Raw genomic sequence first — 22,105 nt, 5'->3', positions numbered from 1 at the left:
TTTATTGCATTGAATAAGTGATATAAAAGTGTCAGCTGCAAGCTACATGCAGGGCTTGTGGAGAGGTGCGGAGGTTACCATCTCCAATGAGAAGATCTGGGGCCTTAAATCCAGGGAATTTGCTTGCCTATAGGGCCAGGCTGAAGAAAGAAACTCATGTCCTGAAACTTCACACTCACATCCAGGAAAATGCCTAGCTGGATCCCCTATCCACCCCAGACCTTTCTGCCCCCTTCCACACTGGGAGGACTGGAAGTCTGGACCAGAGACAAGACTCCAATGCCCTCTAGCACTGGACGCCAAAGCATCTTAAAGTTAAGACGTAGCATCTGTTTCAGCTCCCAGCTCTTAGCACAGGGTGGACCACATGTAGAACACTTAGGTGTTGCGTTAATGAATGAATGAGTAAATGAATGAGTGAGTACATGAGTGAACAAAGAAATGCCAGGGCTGTCAGTGCATCTAAAGTTTCCCTCCCAACCCCCAGGCTCCTGTCGGGGCCTCTCAACCTTCTTGAATCCCCACTCTACCCTTTTCACAGAAGAGCTCGACACCAGGAGTACCAAAAAGGCAAACTGGACTTTATTATAAAGTTGGCTACAAAGTCACCGCAGCACCACGAGGTGGCCACCTGGGCAGGCCCAGGCAGTCGGGCAGCCGGGTGAGTCCCGCACCAGGTACACGCACTCGTGCAAGCACACGTGTGACGGCGGCAGGTCTGCCTTCCTCCATCGGAAAGGAACGTAGCGTCTCTTCGCGCCCCCCACCCCAGGCGCGGGGCGCAAAAGTCACAAGAAGAGCCGCCAGGGCGGCAGAGTCCATCGGAATTGAAATCCCGTTACTGGTGTGTAGAGAATTCTACGTGGGTGTCAAGAGCCCCTCAGGGCACAGGCTGGCCCAGATGGGCACTGCCTTTCCCCCACCAAGACCCAGGGGTGACTTGGCCCCCAGGAGTGGAGAACTGGCCCAGGCCCATGGGGCAGCGCGGGGCGGGGGAAGTGAGACTCCCCCATTCTCCGCTTGAAATCCCATTCAAGGAAACTCACTACGAGTGAATACAGATTGAAATGGAAACTGGGATCGTTTGATGTCTCTAAATTTTAAAAAGAAGCTCCCCTCCCTTGTCCTCCCACCTCCCCCCCCCCAAATCCTGAAGGGCCTGGGGAATCAGATCTATCCCCCTCTGGCCCCCAGAATCCCCCCAACAACCCCGGGGGGGTGGAGAACGGCTCCACGTCTTGATGACAATATGCCATACTTGACGACGTTAAGTCACAGACTTATTCAAAACGTTGGTTCCCCTCCACTTCCATCTGCAGAGAGAGAGAGAGAGAGAGAGAGAGAGACATACAGTCAGTTAGGCTTATTAGGAGAGATAGGCTGAGGGTGTGATGTACCATTGGCACATGGGATGGGCTTCAAATATCTTGGTCCCATGACTGATCACCAGAGGCTCAGCAGATAAAGGAGCAGTTTGGATGAATGGAGTGAAACTATGGCTGTGGTTTTAGAAAGGATGGAGCCATAGCAAGGACTCTCTCATGGGGCCAAGGGCTGAGTCCCACTGTCTTTATCAAACTCCTGTCAAATCTCACTCTGTATTCCCTTTAGGGGACAAAGAATACTGGCACTAATCCTTCTTCCATCAACTTGTTGTGTAACCCTAAGCAAGTTTCTTTAACTCTGGGACCCTTGATTAACTTCATTTATAAAATGGGTTGGGATAGCAGACCTAGGTCCCTCATAGAGTTAGGAAGCACCAACTATTATTCAAGATTCTTTTGTATTTTATCCCACACCCTAACCTCTGCCCTCAAGGCCTACTTATCCAGAACCTCCATATTATTTTCCATTAGTACTTGCTCTACACCGCAAGTGAAGTTATCCTAACAACTAGAATAATAAATATCTCACTAATAAAACTGAGGTACAGAGAGGGGAATTTACTTGTCTAGCTTCACCCAGCGCCTTGTTGGCAAGACAGGAACTTGAGTTCTTGAACATTCTGGCTGGACTCACCTTTATGGAAGCTGTCTTGAACTTGGCTCTGGAGTTGATGCAACTCATCAGTAAACCCATCGTAGGGGAATGCTGAGACACCTGTCTCAAAGGCGGTTTCATATGTGGCCAGGTCCTCCAGGAAGCTGCGGTCTTCTGGGGACAGGTTGTTGCAAGGCGATGGGGCCCCTCCTGGGACCGCTGCCTCGGGATCCTCAGACTCCCATTCCCCATTGGGGTCTGGGGTAGAGAGATCCATGAAGATGTCTTCCACGGGCGTCTCTTCCAGGAACAGATCAGGGTCAGTCAGGAAATCCAGATCCTGGCATTTCCAGGGTTTCAGTTCCAGGCTGAGCACAGGGGGACCAGCCCCCGACAGGGAAAGGTTAGAGTCCAGGGGCTCCAGCCCCCCAAGTGGTTCCAGCCCACCGGTGCCAGCCTCAGCCGAGAAGGGTCGGTCCATGCCCTGAGCCAACTGGCTGATCTGCTGAATGAGACGGTCTATCTCACTCTGCTCCTTCTCAGAATAGTGGAAAAAACTCTGCTTGACTGGCGAGGCCTCAGGTGTAAGAAGGCCTTCAGGCACCAGGGGGACATCCACAGAGAGGGGACCCCGGAGCTGGGCTAGGGCCAAGAGTGTGCAATCCCCATTACCAGGGCTGCTAGGACTTGGGGGCAACTTCTCATAGAGAAAACTGCATCCCTCCTGGGCGAAGTAAGTCTTGCTGGAATTGGGGCTCAGTTGTTCTGGGAAAGTTTGCCTGGGGCTGTTCAGGTGTGCTTGGAATGATGTGCTGGGAGAAGTTAGCTGCTCCTGGGCAGGGCTGCTCAGAGGCTCTGGGAAGGTGGCAGCGCTGGGAAGCAGCTGGTCTGGGAAGGTGGAGGTGCAAGGATCTTCATAGCTTCTGGCTGAGGTTTCAGTCAGTTGTCCTTGTAGTGGGCTAGTCAGTGGATCTGGGAAAGTTGCACTGTTGGGCGTCAATTGATCAGAGAAGGTCACGGCGCTTGGAGTCAGCTGTTCTTGTAGAGAGCTGGATGGAGCAGGCATGTGGGTCTGGAAGGGCTCATGGAGGCTGAAGAGGAAGGCACAGCCTCCTGGCTGGTGGGGTGTGTAGGGTGGCGTGCACACAAGGTCCTTGCTCAGGTCTGCTTGAAGAGAAGGCTGAGGGCCTGATGGGAATGTCAGGTAACTGAAGCCAAGGTCCTTGGGTGCTTGGGGAAGCTCTTCTGATGTTGGGACAGCACCTAGCTCAGGAGCACTGGGGAAACTGGTGCTTCTGGGAGGCCCCATGGTGAAGAGTGGATTAGGGCTGGAGCACTGCTCCTGGGAGAGGATGTTCTCCGGGAATGAGGGCAACATGGTCGGGGTGCCCAGGACATAGGCTGCCTGGGTTTCTTCAGAGTTCAACTGCTGGCGGAGGCTCCAGGCTTCCATGTCGCTGGAGGGGAAAGAAGAGGCAGCTGGTAAGGGTTTGGCGTCCATTCCCAGAGTTCTCTGGTTTGTATCTCTTCCTCCACCTCGGCTGCCTCCCGGGCCCCTGCCTTGCAGCTCACCTGATTGGGTAGTTATTGGCAGTAATGGGGCCCTCTGGACCTTCTGAATATAAAAGGCAGTAAATCCATGCCCAGCCTCCAGGCTTAGCCAGCAGTCTCACCACCATCTCTGCCTGAATATCTCCACTTTCAGCCACTGAGGGGAAAGAAGAGATGCAGAGTTAGAACAACCATCACACAGCACCACCCAGACTCCCCGCTTGCTAACTGACCTCTCCACTGAATTAGGGTATCCATGACACCTTCTTTTCTGATTGCCCTCACCTGCACCATTCAACTCCCTATTTTGACCTCACCATGCAGAATCCCCTAGTTCTGATTCTATTCTCACCTTGACTCCTTATCTTAGTGCTCACCCTATGGAATTCAAAACTGTGAGCCTCTGATATCCCCCCAACTTCAATCTTGGTCACAGCTCTTCTTGGTCAGATTTCCCATGCCCTTCCCCACTCCCTGTCTTTTTCTCAGCCTCTCTGGACACTCACACAAGCGGTAGTGTTGAGCAGAAGCGTGGCCCAGGTCCTCAGGGTGTAGCAATCCATACCATGATTTACAGAGCAGCTCACTGCGCTCAAAGCCCAGGTAGATTAGGACACTGGGAAGGTGAAAAGGATGAGATCAGCTTTCTGTTTTCCCTGCTTGATACCCAGTTATCTCCCTCCCCCACCCCCAGGTCTTCTACACCCTTAGATTTCATTATCCCTGCCCCTGACTCCAGAAGCTAGGGTCCCCTCATTCGGACCTGCTTTTCTTCTGGGGTCTGAATACTCTGGACTTACCTCTCTGAGATATCCAGAAGGGCCAGGTCCTTAGCATGACGACTCTGGAACATGGCGAGGAAGAGTGAGGCTGGGCCAGGACCAGGGCCAGGGCCAGGGCCGGGGCGGGGTCTTGTCTCCAGTGGAGCGCAGAAAGCTGTGAACACAGGATTTCCTGCCCAGTAGGCCCCAGGTGGGTGAGCGTGGAATCGACCTCGAATAAGCACCAGTTTGTTGCCTGCACTCTGGCGCCTGAGGGACTTGGAGGTGTTGAAGCGACAGCGGAAGAGGCGATCTGGGTGAGTGAAAGAAAAGCTAGTGAGAAGGTGAATGGCTGAGAGACAAAAATGGGAAGGAGCAAGGCAGCAGGACGGATATTGAATTGAGAAAGAAGGGTGTTCTCACCAGTATCCAGGGCAGAGGGCAGGGCAAGTTGCTGGCGCACAGTTAGGTGGTCAGCTGGATCAATGATGTCATAGATACTGTCACCCTGGGCTACCAGGTCCACCTAGAGAAAGGTAAAGGAGAGATGACCATTGGTGAAGGCAACAAAAGCCAATCTTTGGCATACAGCATCTTGTAGGGTATAACCCCCCTCCCCAGTAATTCTCAGACTCTCAAAAGGGGGAAACTCATCGTGTCCCCATCTGCACTGCAGTCCAAGCTGAAAGGATCCTCAGCACTCACCATGGAGTGGCCCAGATGCTCGCTCACACTCTCAGACAGATATAGCAGCTTCCCCTCTGCTGTGAACACAAGCAGAAATCCAGGTAGTGCCGCCACTATGTCTTCAAGCTCTTGAGCTGAGAGAAGCCCTGTGGAGCCCGCCAGAGGAGTGCCTGAAGAGTGAGAAGATAGAGTGAATCAGGAGTAAGACTAGGAAGCAAAACAGAAGTGAGAGACTTTGGGATCGAGTTTCTCATGGACCTGCTTCTGCACACACCTGTTGACCTACTGCCCACAGCTCTTGCCCGGGGAACCTGTTGCTGGATCTCTCCAGCTAGCGAGCCCTTCGACTTCTAAGTCGGGGCTGAGGGTTGGAGAATCTGAGTTTCAGGACCACGGACAGCGCTCTAATGCCAACCGAACGTTCAGCACCGCGGGCAGAGCCTTGCAACCCGGTGATGCTGTCAGCACCGTGGACAGCGCTTCACCGGCTGCAGATGAGCCCTTCCACGATAGCGAACAGCGGCTGTGCTTCCCCAGGCTTTGGCTCCGTCCCTGCAACTTCCCAAGCTCCCCTCCCCTGGCTCCCAGAGCGCTTCCGCGCCGGTGAGGACTGGGACCATTCTGTCCTGGCTCTCCTGCTCCCGTAAGTCTGACTCTAGGGACACTATCCACGCTCTCTAACATTTATTCAGTACTAAGGTGAGGTTTGGACAGAACTCAGGAGGCAAAGTAGGAAGTCTTGAGTTCTCCAAGTTCCTTCTCACCCTCAGCTCGCAGACACGCTTCCCTAGACCTGCGGCAGTCCCAGCGGGTTCCCTCAGCTTCCTTCTCCCTGAGACTTCCCAGCTTGAGTCTCAGCCCCGGTTTGCTCACCTCCAGCGAAGAAGACTCCCTTGCGAGTGTAGATGCAGGCAAGACTCATAATGTGCAGGTAGGACAGCCGGACCTTGTCCGCTTCGGCCAGCGGCAGCAGCTCCTTGAGGTTCCGGATCTCAGCGTTGATCTGGTCGCGGCGCGCCTTGGAGGCGCCCTTGGTGGAGCGGTACATGACTAGCGGCTGCGGAGCTCCAGCTCGGGCGCTCCGAACACCTGCGTTTCTGTCCCGACGCACCGGTGGCTTCCTCCTTGCTTTCCCGTCTCTCGCTCAGGCTCTTTCTCTCTCTGTCTCCTCTCCTGGGCTCCGCTCGGTTGCGCTGCCCCTTTCGCCTGCCTGGTTCCGCCTTATATAGCTCCCGTCAGGCGTGGGGGGCTCGCTTTAGAGAAAGGGGGGGGGGCGGGAGGCTGGGCTAAGCAAGCTGCAGCGGGAGCGGCTGGCTGAGGTAGGGGGGAGCGCGCTCCTCCTCCCTCCCAGGCTTCCGACGTCATCCCGTGACGTAGAGCGAGAGCGGGAGGGGTGCCGGGGGGGGGAGGGGGAAACGGAGGCTGCGGAGGGGGGCCACGGCTGGCAGCAGCTCAGCCCAGAGACAGGCGCTGCTTTAGGAAGGCCTGAAAGGGGGTGCAGGGACCCAGGTGTCCAAGTGTATTCTGCTGAAGGGTCAGGGCCAGGGTTGAGGCTATCTGAAGACCCTGGCAGGAGAGTCTGAAGAGGGCGGGGGGGCTGGGAGGGAGTGTGCTGGTGTGACAACGATTTTTCTAAGGAGGTAAGGGAATGGAGAAGAGCTGAGCGGTACGCAAATTCCCCCTCCTATTTGCCAAAGGTCGAGTTCGTCTGGGGCAGGGGTGGGGGCGGGGAAGGATCTTTCTTGGCCTCTGTAGGATAGGCCACAGCCAGGGTTTCTCTCTAGGGATGACTCAGTCTGGGATTCCCTTAGTCACTTTCAAAGAGCGAATCTCCTCCCCCTCCTTTCCAAACCCGAGGCTTGGTGATTTCGCACGGGGGGCGGGGGGAGGCGGGTCTCATGGGGGTCTAAGTCTCTAGAATGGATGGGGAAAGGGTCCTAAGGTCCTGAGGGGTAGGAACCAGCTGAATTTGGCCTTGGTTCTATTTTCCCACAGTCAAGAATAGGAACACCTACACCAACGCAGCGGTCTGCAGTGACTCTCCGTTTCTCTGTCAACTAATTAACCTCAGCCACTGATGGGAGAAACTGAGGCAGGGTCCCAGGGCCTGGTGAAGATCTGGGTTTATCCCTTCCCCCATTGCCAGCCCCCAGAGCCAGCGGCTCCCCTCTCCCCGCCCCGATTGCAATCCTCAGTCTCCCCGCGGGCCGGGGGCGGGGGCGGGACCGGGGGAATCCCAGCTCCATATTAGGACAGGAATCCTCCGGCGGCAGCCGCGGCGGCGGCGGCGGGCGGGGCCTGACTGCCTCCGCACAGCTCCCGAGGGCTCCCCCCTGCCTTCAGCGGGGAGGATGGGGAAGCAGCAGAGACGCAAGGGGACCGTGCCAGACCCTCTGCGCGATCCATGCACATACCAGAGACCCCTTAACTCGGGCAGGCTGTCCACATTCCCCTCCAACCCCTGCTCAGTCATCGGCGGTAGGATTCCTCGCTGTTTCTCCTTCAACATTCCACCCCCTCGCTCCGCTCCAGATAGTTTCTTTATCTCACTGCCTGCTTGGTGGTCTATCTTGGCTTTGTGTGCCCTCTACTCCTCAAACGTTCCCCTTCTGCTCTCTCCAGTCTCTCTTCTTTGTCGCCTTCGTATCCCGCATCCTGTTGCTTTTGCCCTATCTCTCTCTTTTCAGCATGCATGGGGTTTGAAGGGTGCCTTTGTTTCCCCAACCAAAGGAGAAGGAAATAAGCCAGGGGACGCTTTATCTGAAATTGAGTTCTATGGGATAGGAGTGTATGCGAAATCACTTGAGGGGCTGGGGATGAGGCCACTTAAAATTTGGGGGGAAGGGATTGGCCTGATTGTAGAAAGTCCCAGAGAAAGCATGGAGATAAACTTTGACACAAGGGGTCTTCACTCTTCATGGAAAAGAGTGGTGGCATGAGAGGTAGAGTAGAAGGAGGAGACCCAGGTGAGGAGAAGGCTGTCATAGAAGCAGGTCTCTGGGGCCCCCATCCTGACCTCTTGTGTATTTTGGCAGAGGTGGGGGCCATCCACATCAACCATCCTGTATTCAGTGGCACAAATGAGATGGAGGGAAGGGGTATGACTGTCTGTCTACCTGCTACTATCTCTAACCCTATTTATCTGGGTGACAGAAAAAAGGTTCCTTCAGAAAGTATGTCTCTTCCACTTCCATCTGTCTGACCCCAGATGTACTCACATACCCCTCGATCAAGCTTCTATTTGGAAAAGCCCTTAAAGATCTCCTATAGTAGGAAATGGCAACCCACTCAGTATTTTTGCCTAGAAAATCCCATGGATAGAGGAGCCTGATGGGCTACAGTCCATGGGGTCACAAAGAGTGGGACCCGACTGAGTACACACACCACCATTTATCTTTGGACCCCGTTCTTGTATGAGAATCCCGGACAGGGTTCCTGTTTTCCTCCACTCACTGGTCCTCTATCCTTGACTGAGAGACATTCTTATTGTTCCTCTCCATGCCGAGAGGTATCTGTTGTTTGGTCCTGCTGGTCTCCACAAGCAGAGCAGCCCCGCGGTGAAAGAATGGCGCACTCACCGCTGTCCATGGTTCTGAATCATCACCAGCTATGTCATATGGACCATGGATGGGTCTGTCTGGGACGTTAGAGCTTGAGTCCATACAGACTTCACAATGAGGCCCCAACTGGCTGTCTCCGTCTCTACTGAGAATGAATAAGGGAGTGGACTGTGTGTGGGGCGGTGGCAGGGGCAGATTTCTGAATTGTAGGAATGAAGTAAGTGGGGAGGGAACTGAACTCGAAAAGAGCTCTTGGATTTTTCCAGAATGGACTGGAGATGGGGTCAGGGGAGGAACTCTGAAAGAGAAGAGCCTAGAAAGGGACAAGGGAGGGGGCTCATCCTAGTTCGCCCACTCCGAGTCAAGTTGAGAAGCTCTGTATGCCCGAATGTCTTCTCTCCCCAGGCCAACTCCCACTCCCTTTGCCTCCCACCTCCGTAAAACTATTTTTAACTGTGAAGAACCAAAAATAGCTTGGCAGCAGCTTCAGGCCGTGGGAGAGGAGCTATTTATATCACCAGTGATGGTTCCAAAATAGCAAGCAGGAGGAGGGGGGCGGCTGGCACGCTAGAGAGCTCCTGGCTGCTGCTAAAAATACTGGCAGTGTGAGTCATCCTGGCCTGGCTGAGTCACCCCACTCCCTCCCCAAGCAGCAGGCAGCAGCAACAGAACAGGCTAAGAATTGGAAGTCTGAGATGGGGGAGGTATCAGAGCCCATTGACTATAGGAAAGTGGGCAAGGAAGTGAATTGAGAGGGGGCTTTGGGGTGAGTTTGTAGAAGAAATAAAAGGAGCAGGAGCCACCCACCTGAACCCTCTATGTGAGCCTGCAGCATTTCCAGCTATGCACGGCTGCTTAGTGATGCTTGGGCAATTGAAGGGAGGGAGCCAGGCTGTGAGAATGTGCATGTGTGTCTGTCTGTCCTTTTGATTGTGACTGTGTTTGTAGGTTTCTGTGTGCCTGTTTGCATGTGTCTTTGTAGCTGTGTTTCTGTAGACCTTTTAATCTGTGCATTTGCTTATGCCTGCATCTTTGTCTGTCTTTATTAAGAATGTCTATGACTTCCTGGGTTCTATGCAGTTCTATGTTTGTGCCTATATGTATTTATATGTTTGCAGCTTTCTGTGTGCCTCTTTGTCCATGTTTGTGGCCACCTCTGAGTTGGCGCTATGCCTTTCTCTCTCAGCATCTGATGATGTGTGTGGATTTACATGCATCCCTAGCCTCAGTGCCCCTTCTGTTGCTCAGATGTCACTTGTTGGGCTCTTGAACCATTTATGCCTTAACCACCTCTCTTCACCTAGCACCTTCCCTTCTTTCCAGCCCTTGGGACCCCAACCACTTGTGAAGGTCTCTGTTGCATACAATCTCTAGCTAAAAGGTAGAGGAAAGGAGCCCCATATGACCTCTCCCTTTTCTCTTGAACCATCCTGAATCGTCCCTGGCCTGCAGGAGTAAGTGGTTTTCCATCACTCCATATTTGGGGAACTGAGGGAAGAGAAGGGCTTTCTTTAGTTCTAAAAAAAAAATTTCTGGTGTGGGCACAGGCATGCGCAGCATGCACACACATACACAACTGAAAGAGAGAATGAGAGAGAAAAAAAATATCAAGGTCCCTTCTTTACTGAGACAAGCTCGCATCTGTTGCCATGGCAACCCCGCCCACTCCTTCCCCGAAAAATCACCAAGAAGAGGTGATGGCATCGAGGAGGGATTGGTTGATTTTTTTCTTTATTATTTTTTCCGAAAAAGGGCTTTTTATAGCAAGAACAGGCCGTGAGATCCCTTGCCCATGTCTTATATGGCTTTAATGGGGATCTGGGTGGGGGGACATCACCCCTCAGCCTCTATCAGAGAGGAGAAGGTATAGCTTTTCCAGAGATATCAAGGAGGATGACCTCCTGGGAGGGAGTTGGAGGGTGAGTGAGGAGTCTGTTTCTTTAAAACAGCATGGAGGCTCCCGGTTAAAGCTGCTTTTCTGGAGCCTTGGGGCAAGGATCTTGACAGAAGACTGTCAAAATGTATCCTGTCTGGCTGTGGACAAATGTATCTAAGAGAAGGATAAAGAGAGATGGGGGGAGAGAGAGAATATATGAATGCATGAATGAGTGAATGAATGAGTCACTGGACGGGTCTTCAGGACAGATGACAAAGTGCCAAAAGATACGAGCTATCAATGGTGGTCAGGCCAGACAGGTAGACAAGATGCCTCAAAAGAGATCTATTATGGCAAATGGCGGTGCCGCGACTCACCACCAGACCACAGGTGTGTCTACTTGACTTGGACCCCAGGGCAATTTGGGACATAGCTGAACAACATAGGGGAGAACTGAAGCTCATCTTTTCAAAGTCTAGTCCCAGCCTGAGTCTCAAATGCATCCTCTAAAGCCTGGCCACCAGCCACTGCAGCCACATCACTGTCTTGAGTGAACTGTAGCCTCCTGCCAAATGACTGGATGGTGGAAAGAAGGGATTCCTCACTTCTTCCTGTGCTTGGCTTGCTGCATAAATGGGGTCACTTGGGGCTGGAGGCTGGAAAGCCAGACCAAGAATCTGATTCTAGAGAGAAACACCTCCTCCCTTCCAGCCAGCTGCCGCCATCCTCAATAGGCAAGGGCATGGCCTGAGGAGGGGGTTAGCTCTACTTGACGTGGTGAAACAAAGAAATGAAAAGATTTGCTCGGATTTGCTCTGACCTGTTAAACCTGTTCTCAGGACAAATCCAGTTGGTATTACTATACTCACTTCATAGATAGTGAAACTGAGCCTCAGAGACAATGATTTACTCAAGTCACACAGCAAGTTATTGGGGAAGCTGGGTCTTAACCCCAGCTCTCGTCCCCAAGTCCAGGCTCTTTCTCTCACACCTTGGGGTAGAGTTGAGGTCTATCTGACCTGCATGCCAAATCTAACTCACTGAGTGCTTTTGCAAATAAAGTTTTATTAACATTCAATCCCTTGTTTACATACTGTCTTTGGCTGTTTTCACCCTACAATGGCAGAGTTGAACAGTTGCAACAGAGACCATATGGCCTGAAAACCTAAAATATTTACTAACTGACCCTTAACAGAAAAAAGACTTTCTTTTGGAGTAGAGGATGAATTCATACTAGGAATATTTTTGCTTGCCTCTCTCTCTCTCTCACCTAGAAGCTCTCTGGGCCCAGGCCATACTAAAATGTCATTTCATCGCCTTTCAGTCTTTTAAATGCTACAGAGCAGTAGCGTCCCTATACTCCTTAAGAGTGAAGAGACTGGGAAGCCCTATGGGCTAGGTCCTTAGTAGCTTCTAGTCCCTCCGTAGCTGTGTACATGTAGCCTTCCCATGCAGGAGTGATGTTCCACATCCTATCCCCATGACAACATGAGTTGGAGTTAGCAATGGAGAGTCAGGACACCCATTTCATCCTAACCCAACCACAGCTTCAGGGCCTCATTTTGGGTGGCAATTAAGGTATTAACGGGAAGACAGGATGTGCTGGTGGGAGGGAAATGACAGGCCTGTGGAGTCTCAGGCCTCGTAGAGCCTCCAGCCTAACCCAGGGGAAGAATCTCTATACACTTTCTCAGAGAGATTTAGTAACTTGTGCAGAGTCAGACAGCTATGAAACAGAATGAGATAAATCCAGAATTCAAACCCAAATTTCCTGATTTCTACTTATTTCCACTTTCAACTAGGTTGTTCTTTTGAATCCATGAGTTTGAAACCATGTGAAGATGAACAGCTTCCCAAGTACCACTCCCTCATCCTGGGTCTAGAGTCCACCTGTCTGCAGTGAAAACAATCCTCGTATAGGCTGGTTTGTGCAAAGGCTGCCTCTTAGCAGGCTGTTTTCTTTCTCTTAAGGTCCTTTTATTATGTTATCACTCCCCCAATTCTACTTGCCTAGGGAAGCATTCAGAACATTTCGTCTATTTATGGTTATGAAATCAACAAATTTCATGGGAAGAGGGTACATGCTGGCACCCACCCACTGAGATGGTCAGAGCCAGGTGAGTGGGCTGAGCAGAGAAGGTGAGGGGCGGGGAACCGTGGACTGGGTGGGAAGCAGAGGGTGTAGCTCAGGTGGGAAAAGATGCAGCTTTCCCAGGCAAGGGCCTAAGAGCAGAGCCGAGCAAAGACGGCACAAGCAATGCAGCGAGGAGCATGGCAGACCAGCCATGTTCACGTTGAGAAGGAAGATCCATCAACTAAAACTACTCTTTGGATGCAGAGAAGGGACCCAACGCTCCCCCAAGCACCAAGGAGGAGACAGGAGTGCAGGATGTCTGCCTTGCTCTCATGGAGCTAGAGCTGTGGGGGAGAAGACAGAGCCTCCACACATTCATGCATTAGTTCAGCCCAGTTTCAGGACCTTCTCCATCACCACTCTCCAGCTGGCGAACTCCTTGTTCTCTTGTCCTTCGATTGGATACAGGACCCCTCCTCGATGCCCCTCACGACCCTCTTCCCCACCAGCCTCTGTTCCTGGTCTCCGTATTCTCAGCATCCAGCACAGGGTCCTGCCCACAGCAGCGCCTCAGGTATGTCATTCATGCACACACATCTGAGGGCTGAGTTTGTGCCTAAGCTCTGTTCTAGGCACTGGTGATGCAATGGTTTAGAAACACAATCTTGGTCTTCACTCATGGAGCATCCAGACTGGTGAGAAAGTGAGAACTCGATCAAGCCATTTAGGTGGAGAGACTGCTGTGAAGGAGGCATGCTGGGTGTTTGGGAAGAGCAAAATGAGGGATGACTGAGCTTGGGAGCCTGGGGTGGCTTCCCAGAGGAGATGTGATTAGGCTGAGTTGCCAGGTCTCGGGTGACTGGCTGACCAGGTTCCGGTGGGCAGACTGCAGCATCACAGGACGCTTAGAGGGACAAGTGGCGTTCAGCCACTCGAGCCACAAAGGAAGCCAAACAAGAAGCCACCCAAGCCTGGGGCCATGTGTGCGTATGCACAGCGTGAAGGTGCCATGGGCCAGCTGCTGTTAAGGGCAGCTGATCCCCACTTTGACCAGGAAGTTTGACTCCCAGGGCAGGACTGAGATGAAATGGCTCAGTCTTGAGCAGAGGGGTCTGTGGGCAAAAGGCCAATAAATTTGCTGTGGAAATGCAGGTGAGTGGGAGGGAGCCTGAAGCTCAGAGAGGCAGGAGAGGGTGGAGGCCAGGAGGCAGGCTCTTGGGTGAGACACCCACTCAGAGTCCTGGCTCCTCTACTTTGGGCAAGTGAATCAACCTCTTGTGCCTCAGTTTACCTATCTGTCAAATGGGGATGTAAGGAGAACAGTAGCATCTACCTCAAAGAATGATGGGAAAATTAAATGAGTTAAATCCTTAAAGCACTTGGAATCATGCCTGGCATACAAAAGGGCACAATCAATATTGAAGGGTGGAATCTCAGTCACTGTTAGCTTCATGAAAATAAGATTTTGAACAAGGTTCTGGAGAGAGAGCAGGGCCGGTTCTGGAGGTAGCACATGCCCTGGCAGTGCTGGACTGCCCAGCAGGGCCTGGACACCCACCGGATTTTCACAGCCTTGGCTCAGCTGGGTCTGAGAGCACCAGCTGGGGTGGGGCAGGCTGGGGGCTGCAACAGCTTCAAAGACAAGCAGAGGAGATGACAGCTAGAGGCCTGGAGAAGCCTAGGGAGGCGCACAAAGTCCTCCTGGGGCTCCGGCTGGTCCCAGTGCACTCCTTCCCTGGGCTGGCCCCTGCACAGCTCAGCAAGTTCAAGGACAGAGGCCCTGGCTGTGCTCAGTGACCAAGCTCTCCCTGCCACTTTCCTGGAAGTCAACCTGTCCTCATGGCTGCCATCTCTCCCTGTTACTAAAGGTCCTCCTGGGCCTCGCACTGCTTCTCCCCACAGATGCCTAGGCCACTGTAGGCTCCAGGTTCAAGGGTTTCCTTGTTATCATCTCATGCATCTTGTAACATGAGAGTTTATGGATGCGACACTTACCTATGCCTTATATACCTAATCATGCATTAGCTCATTCACACACCTCACAGGGGCCCAGTGACACCCAGGCTATTGTTATTTCCACTGGAACCTGGGCTCAGCAGAAAGGAAGTCTGCAGGGAGTGTCCCATGAAGTCTCAGGAGAGACTGATGGGATTCAAGGTAGGGGTGACCATGGAAGACCAGTAGGTCTGGGCCCAGGCCAGTGACAGAAGAGAAGCCCTAGGAGCAACCCAGAGACCACCCCAAAGCAGAAAGAATGATGACCCCCACCCCCTGGGAACCTGGAACTGCAGGGAGTTGGTCAAACCATGGCAAGAAGGGGGTAGCAGCAGTTATGGTCTATTGACAGAGAAGCTTCTGGAACCAGGAAAAGATGAGCCCTAGATGAATGGGGAGGGGACACTAGGAAGCTTTAGGAGAAAGGACCACCTTGTTGAGGAGAAGGCTCCTGACTCACCCAGTGCAGACAAGGGTGGGCTGGAGGAGCCTTCTCCAAGGATTCGAAGGTCTGGGATGACTTGGAGGTGGGCTCAGTGTAGATGTCAGTGGATCATGTTTGATGCAGGGGAAAGAGTCCTGGACAGGAGGGTCTGGAGACATGGGTCATGGGTTCTGGTCCTAGCTCCGCCACCAGCCTACTGGGGTGTTATATAAGCCCCATTAGTTCCCCTATTTGCAAAATGACAGGTGAGTGGGTTGAACCCCTTGGCTTGGAAGGGCCTTCCCATCTCTGGCACTCGGAGCATCTCTGGGCCCAGGGCCCAGCTGGCCAGTGCCTCTCTGGCTTTGCAAGTCCAATGCTGCTGCCGAGACCCAGCTTCAGGTGGGGATGAGCCCATGTGCCCAGGGCCAGGGTCTGGGTGGACCTGATGTCTCCCAAAGGACCGAGTCCTTGGCCTTGGATGATCAGGGTCATGCTGGGCCCTGCAAACCTGGCCCCTGTGGATATAGGGGGGCAAGGGAGGTGGAGCCAAGTACTGGTATGGTTTTCCTTCTTCAAACTCAATCCACCAGGGGCCATTCTCACAGGTCTGTGCTAAGAGCACTAGGGGACTCACCGTTGGGGGGTCCGATAGGTTCCAAGCGGTATAAAACGGACCCCAGGTCATCCTTGGGTGGTCAGCACAGCCTGTGGTTGAAGCAACTACTACTTCCAGTATTGTTTAGCTTCAGTCTGGTGGGAGGAAGAAAGTCCCCCTAGAAATGTCCTGCAGACCATCACAGAAAGCATCCACAGCCTGGCAAGGGACCCTGCTCAGAGGATCCCAGACTCACAACTTAAGTTGGGGCCCCTCAGAGATCATCCACCTGGAGCAACTCAGGTGGAGCAACACGGCCCATCCTTAGTAGAGGGGAAGCCTGAACCAGGAACCTGAGTCACAGCACAATGACCTTCCGAGCACCTCTCAAAGGCTGGTCTCTCAGATCAAGGTGGAGAGAGAGAGCCTAGGCCAGGAGGCAGGGTTCTGGGTCTTAGTCTCAATAGCACACTGACTTGCTGTGTGACCTTGGCAAATAACATCTCTTGGAGGGCTGCCTCAGTTTCCCCTTCTGTGCATTGAAGGTGTGGCCCTGACAATGGATGCCCCCTTCAAATAACCATTTAAGTCCAGGGCTAACTTCTCCAGAACATGAACCTCTCTCCTTTGCCAGACTTGGTGCTCACCATTGGGCTGGATCATACCCACCTTTGGGTCCCCAGCCCTGGTCCAGAGTAGGGACCCAGAGATGTCTGGAACCTACGCAGTTCCATGCATACTTGGGCATGGGCAAGTACTTCACAGCTGTCTTCAGTGCGTCCTGGTCAAACACCCCTGCAGGTGTTGCAGAGAGAATGTAGGCATCATCAGCATTGGGTGGGAGGAGTTCAAAGAGCTGGGTCCACAGGGCTCTGGCGACCCCAGCCAGAGCTTGCAGGCCACGCCTCCATCCAGAAGCCAGCTGTAAGCAGTATGGAGAAGGTCTGGCTCCAGAAAGTTCCAAAGAGCTGGTGGGTTGCCAGAAGTTTCTGATGGCAGCAGATGTTTGTAAGCAGCCACCTGGTTGTTTGGTCATGGAGTCCACAGGATCCAGAAGCCTGTCTGAAGTAATCATCCGTCCAGAAAGTCTACCTAGGTCTGGACTCTGCTGGGAAAACAAAGCAGCTGGTGCTACTGTCGTGAGAGTTGTCTGTCCCCTCGGTTGGGTACAGGGCAGGAACTGGAGATTGGCACACCGTGCCAGCTGTTTTCCACATTAAGCCCCAGGGGGAACGACTTTGGCTAGGAAGTCAGCATCCCTGGGCTCTGGCCCATGTCATCCAGGAACACGCCATGTGACCTTGGGCAAGTCCCTACACTTCTCTGGGCCTATTTCTCTTTCAGTCTAATGAGAGGATTGGAGGAACTGCTGAGGGTCCTTCCAGCTAGGATCCTAACCTGACCTCAGGCTGTCCCCAAGGAGAAAAAGACTAAGGCAGGCAGCTGGAGGCAGCATGGGTCTTCAGAGACCCAGGGTGGCCCAGCTAGCAGCGAAGTCCTCACCTGGCATTTTCACTCAGTGGCCTTGTCCAGAGAGGATCCTCAAACGCTCTAGGCCTGGCGTTTTGTTTCCTTCCAAGGCTCCTATGGAAGGAGAGTCTGCCCGTTGGAGGGAAATGGAGAGTGGGGGGGGCGGGGCTGAAGGGAGGAGGCAACGGCAGGCCCTCCTTTCTCCAAGGTTGGAATGTCCCCAAAGTGGGTTGAGGGCGCTAAGATTGGGGAGGGGGTGGGGCACGGCCCCGGAGGCTTCCCGGGCCCAGGCCCCGGGGCTCGCGGCTCGGGGGCGGGGGCAGCTCTCGGGCTCTGGCTGAGCCGCCACTCCGCCGGTTGCCTTTAAAAGGCGCCAGCGCGCGCGCATCAGCAGAAGGGCTGCGGCTCTCTTCCAAAATAGGCAAGAACTGGGAGGCCGCGAGAGATGAGCTGCGAGCATCGCAGACGTCACCCGGGGCCTCCCTCCCCACCGCCTGCATCAGGTCTCCATAGCAACGGCGTGCCGCGGCCGCAGATGAATGAGCTACAGCGAAGAAGGGGGGAGCGCGCGCGCTCGGTCTCTCAGGCGTCCAGGCTGAGAAACTGCGCCAGGAAAGGGGTTGCAGACCCGGCGAGGGGAGGAAGGGGGCGCCCTCGTATTCAAAAGACTCCAAGACCCATTCATTCCCTCCTGATTCTACTATGTCTTGGGAACGCGGGCGCTACTCAGTCCATTCAGGGACCCCTGATCCTTTTGTTCAGACGTCCTAGGCTCCCAGGGTTCCCCTTTACCCTCATCTACCCTCTCACCCGTCACCTCTCTTCTGCGCCCCAAACTCTGCGGAAAATCGGACATCGTGTGGCTTAGCGCCACCGCGTGGCGGGTAATGTCGCTGCGTCTGGCGTGCTGTGGCTGGGGTCTCGCCGTCTATGTCGCCCTCTGCCGTTTGTGAGAGGGAAGAGCATAAAAGATCTCAGTCTTCAAGACCCCAGTGAAGCCACTACAGAGAACAGCATGGAGTAACTATGGAGAATAGTATGGAAACTTCTTTAAAAACTAGGAATAAAATGACCATCTGACCCAGAAATCTCACTACTGAGCTATACCCTGAGAATCGCAATTCTGAAAGACACATGCATTCCAATGTTCATTGCAGCATTATTTACAATGGCCAGAACGCGGAAGCGATCTAGATGTCCATCAACGGATGAATGGATAAAGAAGTTGTAGTACATACATGCGAGGGAATATTGCTCATAAAAGCAATGAATTCGAGTCAGTTCTAGCGAGGTGGATGAAGCTAGAGCCTATTATACAGAGTGAAGTAGGTCAGAAGAGAAAAATAGATATTGTATATTAACACATATATGTGGAATCTAGAAAAATGGTACTGATGAACGTATTTGCAGGGCAGGAATAGAGACTCATACATAGAGAACAGACTTATGGACACAGCCAGGGAGGGAGAGAGTGGGACAGAGTACCACTGAAACATACTATATGTAAAACAAATGAAGTGAAGTGAAAGTCACTCAGTCATGTCCAACTCTTTGTGACCCTATGGACTATATAGCCCATGGGATTCTCCAGGCCATAATACTGGAGTGGGTAGCCTTTCGCTTCTCCAGGGGATCTTCCAAACCCAGGATTGAACCCAGGTCTCCCGCATTGCAGGTGGATTCTTTACCAGCTGAGCCACAAGAAAGTGGAAGTGTTAGTCTCTCCATCGTGCCTGACTCTTTGTGACCCCGTGGATTGCAGCCCTCTGTCCATGGGATTTCCCAGGCAAGGATACTGGAGTGGGTAGCCATTTCCTTCTCCAGGGGATCTTACCGACCCATGTCTCCTACACTGCAGGCAGATTCTTTACTTACTGAGCTACCAGAAAGCCCATAAGGGAAGCCCAAAAATGGATAGCCAGTGGGAATTCGCCGTATGACACAGAGAGCTCAACCCATGCTTTGCGACAACCTGGAGAGGTGGGAGGTGAGAGGGAGGTTCAAGAGGGTGGGGATATGTGTATACCTATGGCCGATTCATGCTGATGGCAGAAACCAACACAACACTGTAAAGCAACTATCCTCCAGTTAAAAATAAATTAAAAAATAATTAACAATGGAAGAAAGCATGGTAGAGTGATGAGCCAGAAGGAAATAAAAGCTCAGATTCAACACCCCCCCAAATAAGACCACAGTGAACAATGGAGTTCATCATTATCTTCATCACCCCCACCAGAGTTTGATCTTAGGTCAAACTGCAGGAAGTGAACACAGCTCCGCCCATCAACAGAAAATTGGATTAAAGAGTTACTGAGCATGGCCTCGCCATCAGAACAAGACCCAGTTTCCCCCACAGTCAATGTCTCCCATCAGGAAGCTTCCTTAAGCCTCTTATCCTTCTCCATCAGAGGGCAGACAGACTGGAAACCACTATCACAGAAAACTAACCAATCTGATCACATGGACCACAGCCTTGTCTAACTCAATGAAACTATGAGCCATGCCATGTAGGGCCACCCAAGATGGGCGGGTCATGATGGAGAGTTCTGACAAAATAGGATCCACTGGAGAAGGGAATGGCCAACCACTTCAGTATTCTTGCCTTGAGAACCCCATGAACAGTATGAAAAGGCAAAAAGATAGGACACTGAAAGATGAACTCCCCAGGTCAGTAGGTGCCCAATATGCTACCAGAGAAGAGTGGAGAAATAACTCCAGAAAGAATGAAGAGATGGAGTCAAAGCAAAAACAATGTCCAGGTGTGAATGTGACTGGTGATGGAAGTAAAGTCTGATGCTGTAAAGAGCAATATTGAATAGGAACCTGGAATGTTAGGTCCATGAATCAAGGCAAATTGGAAGTGCTCAAACAGGAGATGGCAAGAGTGAACATCTACATTTTAGGATTCAACAAACTAAAATGGACTGGAATGGGTGAATTAAACTCATATGACCATTATATCTACTACTGTGGGCAAGAATCCCTTAGAATAAATTGAGTAGCCCTAATAGTCAACAAAAGAGTCCGAAATGCAGTATTTGGATGCAGTCTCAAAAATGATCAGAATGATCTCTGTTCGTTTCCAAGGCAAACCATTCAATATAACAGTAATCCAAGTCTATGCCCCGACCACTAATGCTGAAGAAGCTGAAGTTGAATGGTTCTACGAAGACCTACAAGACCTTTTAGAACTAACACCCAAAAAAGATGTCCTTTTCATTATAGGGGACTGGAATGCAAAAGTAGGAAGTCAAGAGATACCTGGAGTAACAGGCAAGTTTGGCTTGGGAGTACAAAATGAAGCAGGGCAAAAGCTAACAGAATTTTGCCAAGAGAATGCACTGGTCATAGCAAACACCTTCTTCCAACAACACAAGAGAAGACTCTACACATGAACAGCACCAGATGGTCAATACCGAAATCAGATTGATTGCATTCTTTGCAGCCAAAGATGGAGAAGCTCTATACAGTCAGCAAAAACAAGACTAGGAGCTGACTGTAGCTCAGATCATGAACTCCTAATTGTGAAATTCGAACCTAAATTGAAGAAAGTAGGGGAAACCACTAGACCATTCAGGTATGACCTAAATCAAATCCCTTATGATTATACAGTGGAAGTGACAAATAGATTCAAGGGATTAGATCTGATAGACAGAGTGCCTGAAGAGCTATGGAGGGAGGTTTGTGACATTGTACAGGAGGCAGTGATCAAGACCATCTCCAAGAAAAAGAAATGCAAAAAAGGCAAAATGGTTGTCTGAGAAGGCCTTACAAATAGCCAAGAAAAGAAGAGATGTGAAAGGCAAAGGAGAAAAGGAAAGATATACCCATTCAAATGGGTATTTGAATCCAGAGTTCCAAAGAATAGCAAGGAGAGATAAGAAAGCCTTCTTCAGTGATCAATGCAAAGAAATAGAGGAAAGCAATAGAATGGGAAAGACTAGAGAGCTCTTCAAGAAAATCAGAGATAGCAAGGGAAACTTTCATGCAAAGATGGGCACAATAAAGGACAGAAATGGTATGGACCTAACAAAAGCAGAAGATATTAAAACAAGGTGGCAAGAATACACAGAAGAACTATACAAAAAAAGACCTTTATGACCCAGATAACCACGATGGTGTGATCCCCCACCTAGAGCTAGCCATCCTGGAATGCAAAGTCAAGTGGGCCTTAGGAAGCATCACTACAAACAGAGCTAGTGGAGGTGATGGAATTCCAGGTAAGCTATTTCAAATCCTAAAAGATGATGCTGTGAAAGTGCTGCACTCATATGCCAGCAAATTTGGAAAACTCAACAGTAGCCACAGGACTGGAAAAGGTCAGTTTTCATTCCAATCACAAAGAAAGGCAATGCCAAAAAATGTTCAAACTACTGCACAATTGCACTCATCTCACATACTAGCAAAGTAATGCTCAAAATTCTCCAAGCCAGGCTTCAACAGTATGTGAACTGTGAACTTCCAGATGTTCAAGCTGGATTTAGAAAAGGCAGAGGAACCAGAGATCAAATTGCCAATATCCATTAGATCATTGAAAAAGCAAGAGAGTTCCAGAAAAAAAAAAAAAAAAAACATCTACTTCTGCTTTATTGACTACACCAAATCCTTTGACTGTGTTCAGTTCAGTTCAGTCGCTCAGTCGTGTCCGACTCTTTGCGACTCCGTGAATCGCAGCACGCCAGGCCTCCCTGTCCATCACCAACTCTTGGAGTTCACTCAGACTCACATCCATCGAGTCAGTGATGCCATCCAGCCATCTCATCCTCTGTTGTCCCCTTCTCCTCCTGCCCCCAATCCCTCCCAGCATCAGAGTTTTTTCCAATGAGTCAACTCTTCACATGAGGTAGCCAAAGTACTGGAGTTTCAGCTTTAGCATCATTCCTTCCAAAGAAATCCCAGGGCTGATCTTCAGAATGTACTGTTTGGATCTCTTTGCAGTCCAAGGGACTCTCAAGAGTCTTCTCCAACACCACAGTTCAAAAGCATCAATTCTTCGGCACTCAGCCTTCTTCACAGTCCGACTCTCACATCTATACATGACCACAGGAAAAACCATAGCCTTGACTAGATGGACCTTTGTTGGCAAAGTAATGTCTCTGCTTTTGAATATGCTATCTAGGTTGGTCATA

General features: G+C 51.5%; 1 protein-coding gene across 1 annotated transcript; it reads right to left on the bottom strand.

The window, feature by feature from the left end:
• Positions 1-560: 560 nt before the first annotated feature.
• Positions 561-6,315, bottom strand: NPAS4 (neuronal PAS domain protein 4). Its single transcript, XM_010821173.4, has 8 exons — positions 5,853-6,315; positions 4,998-5,149; positions 4,716-4,818; positions 4,332-4,605; positions 4,038-4,147; positions 3,553-3,688; positions 2,020-3,437; positions 561-1,313 (listed from the first exon to the last, which is right to left on the bottom strand). The coding sequence occupies exons 1-8, from the start codon at positions 6,025-6,027 to the stop codon at positions 1,285-1,287; spliced, it is 2,397 nt and encodes a 798-aa protein (XP_010819475.2). The 5' UTR covers positions 6,028-6,315; the 3' UTR covers positions 561-1,284.
• Between the last annotated feature and the right edge of the window lie 15,790 nt (positions 6,316-22,105).

The sequence above is a fragment of the Bos taurus genome, chromosome 29 (genome assembly GCF_002263795.3).
Source record: "Bos taurus isolate L1 Dominette 01449 registration number 42190680 breed Hereford chromosome 29, ARS-UCD2.0, whole genome shotgun sequence".
In the NCBI taxonomy this organism is placed as follows: domain Eukaryota; kingdom Metazoa; phylum Chordata; class Mammalia; order Artiodactyla; family Bovidae; genus Bos; species Bos taurus.
The sequence above is the reverse complement of the archived record's forward strand: the minus strand, read 5'-3'. Positions and strand labels throughout refer to the sequence as shown.

Bases quoted from the DNA above. Each gene is read 5' to 3' on its own strand.
- NPAS4 (XM_010821173.4), bottom strand. From the start codon at position 6,027: ATGTACCGCTCCACCAAGGGCGCCTCCAAGGCGCGCCGCGACCAGATC. The intron at 4,606-4,715 runs GTGAGAACACCC...TCACTCACCCAG, and splicing joins GCCCTCTGCCCTGGATACTG to ATCGCCTCTTCCGCTGTCGC. The intron at 4,148-4,331 runs GTAAGTCCAGAG...TCACCTTCCCAG, and splicing joins CTTCTGGATATCTCAGAGAG to TGTCCTAATCTACCTGGGCT.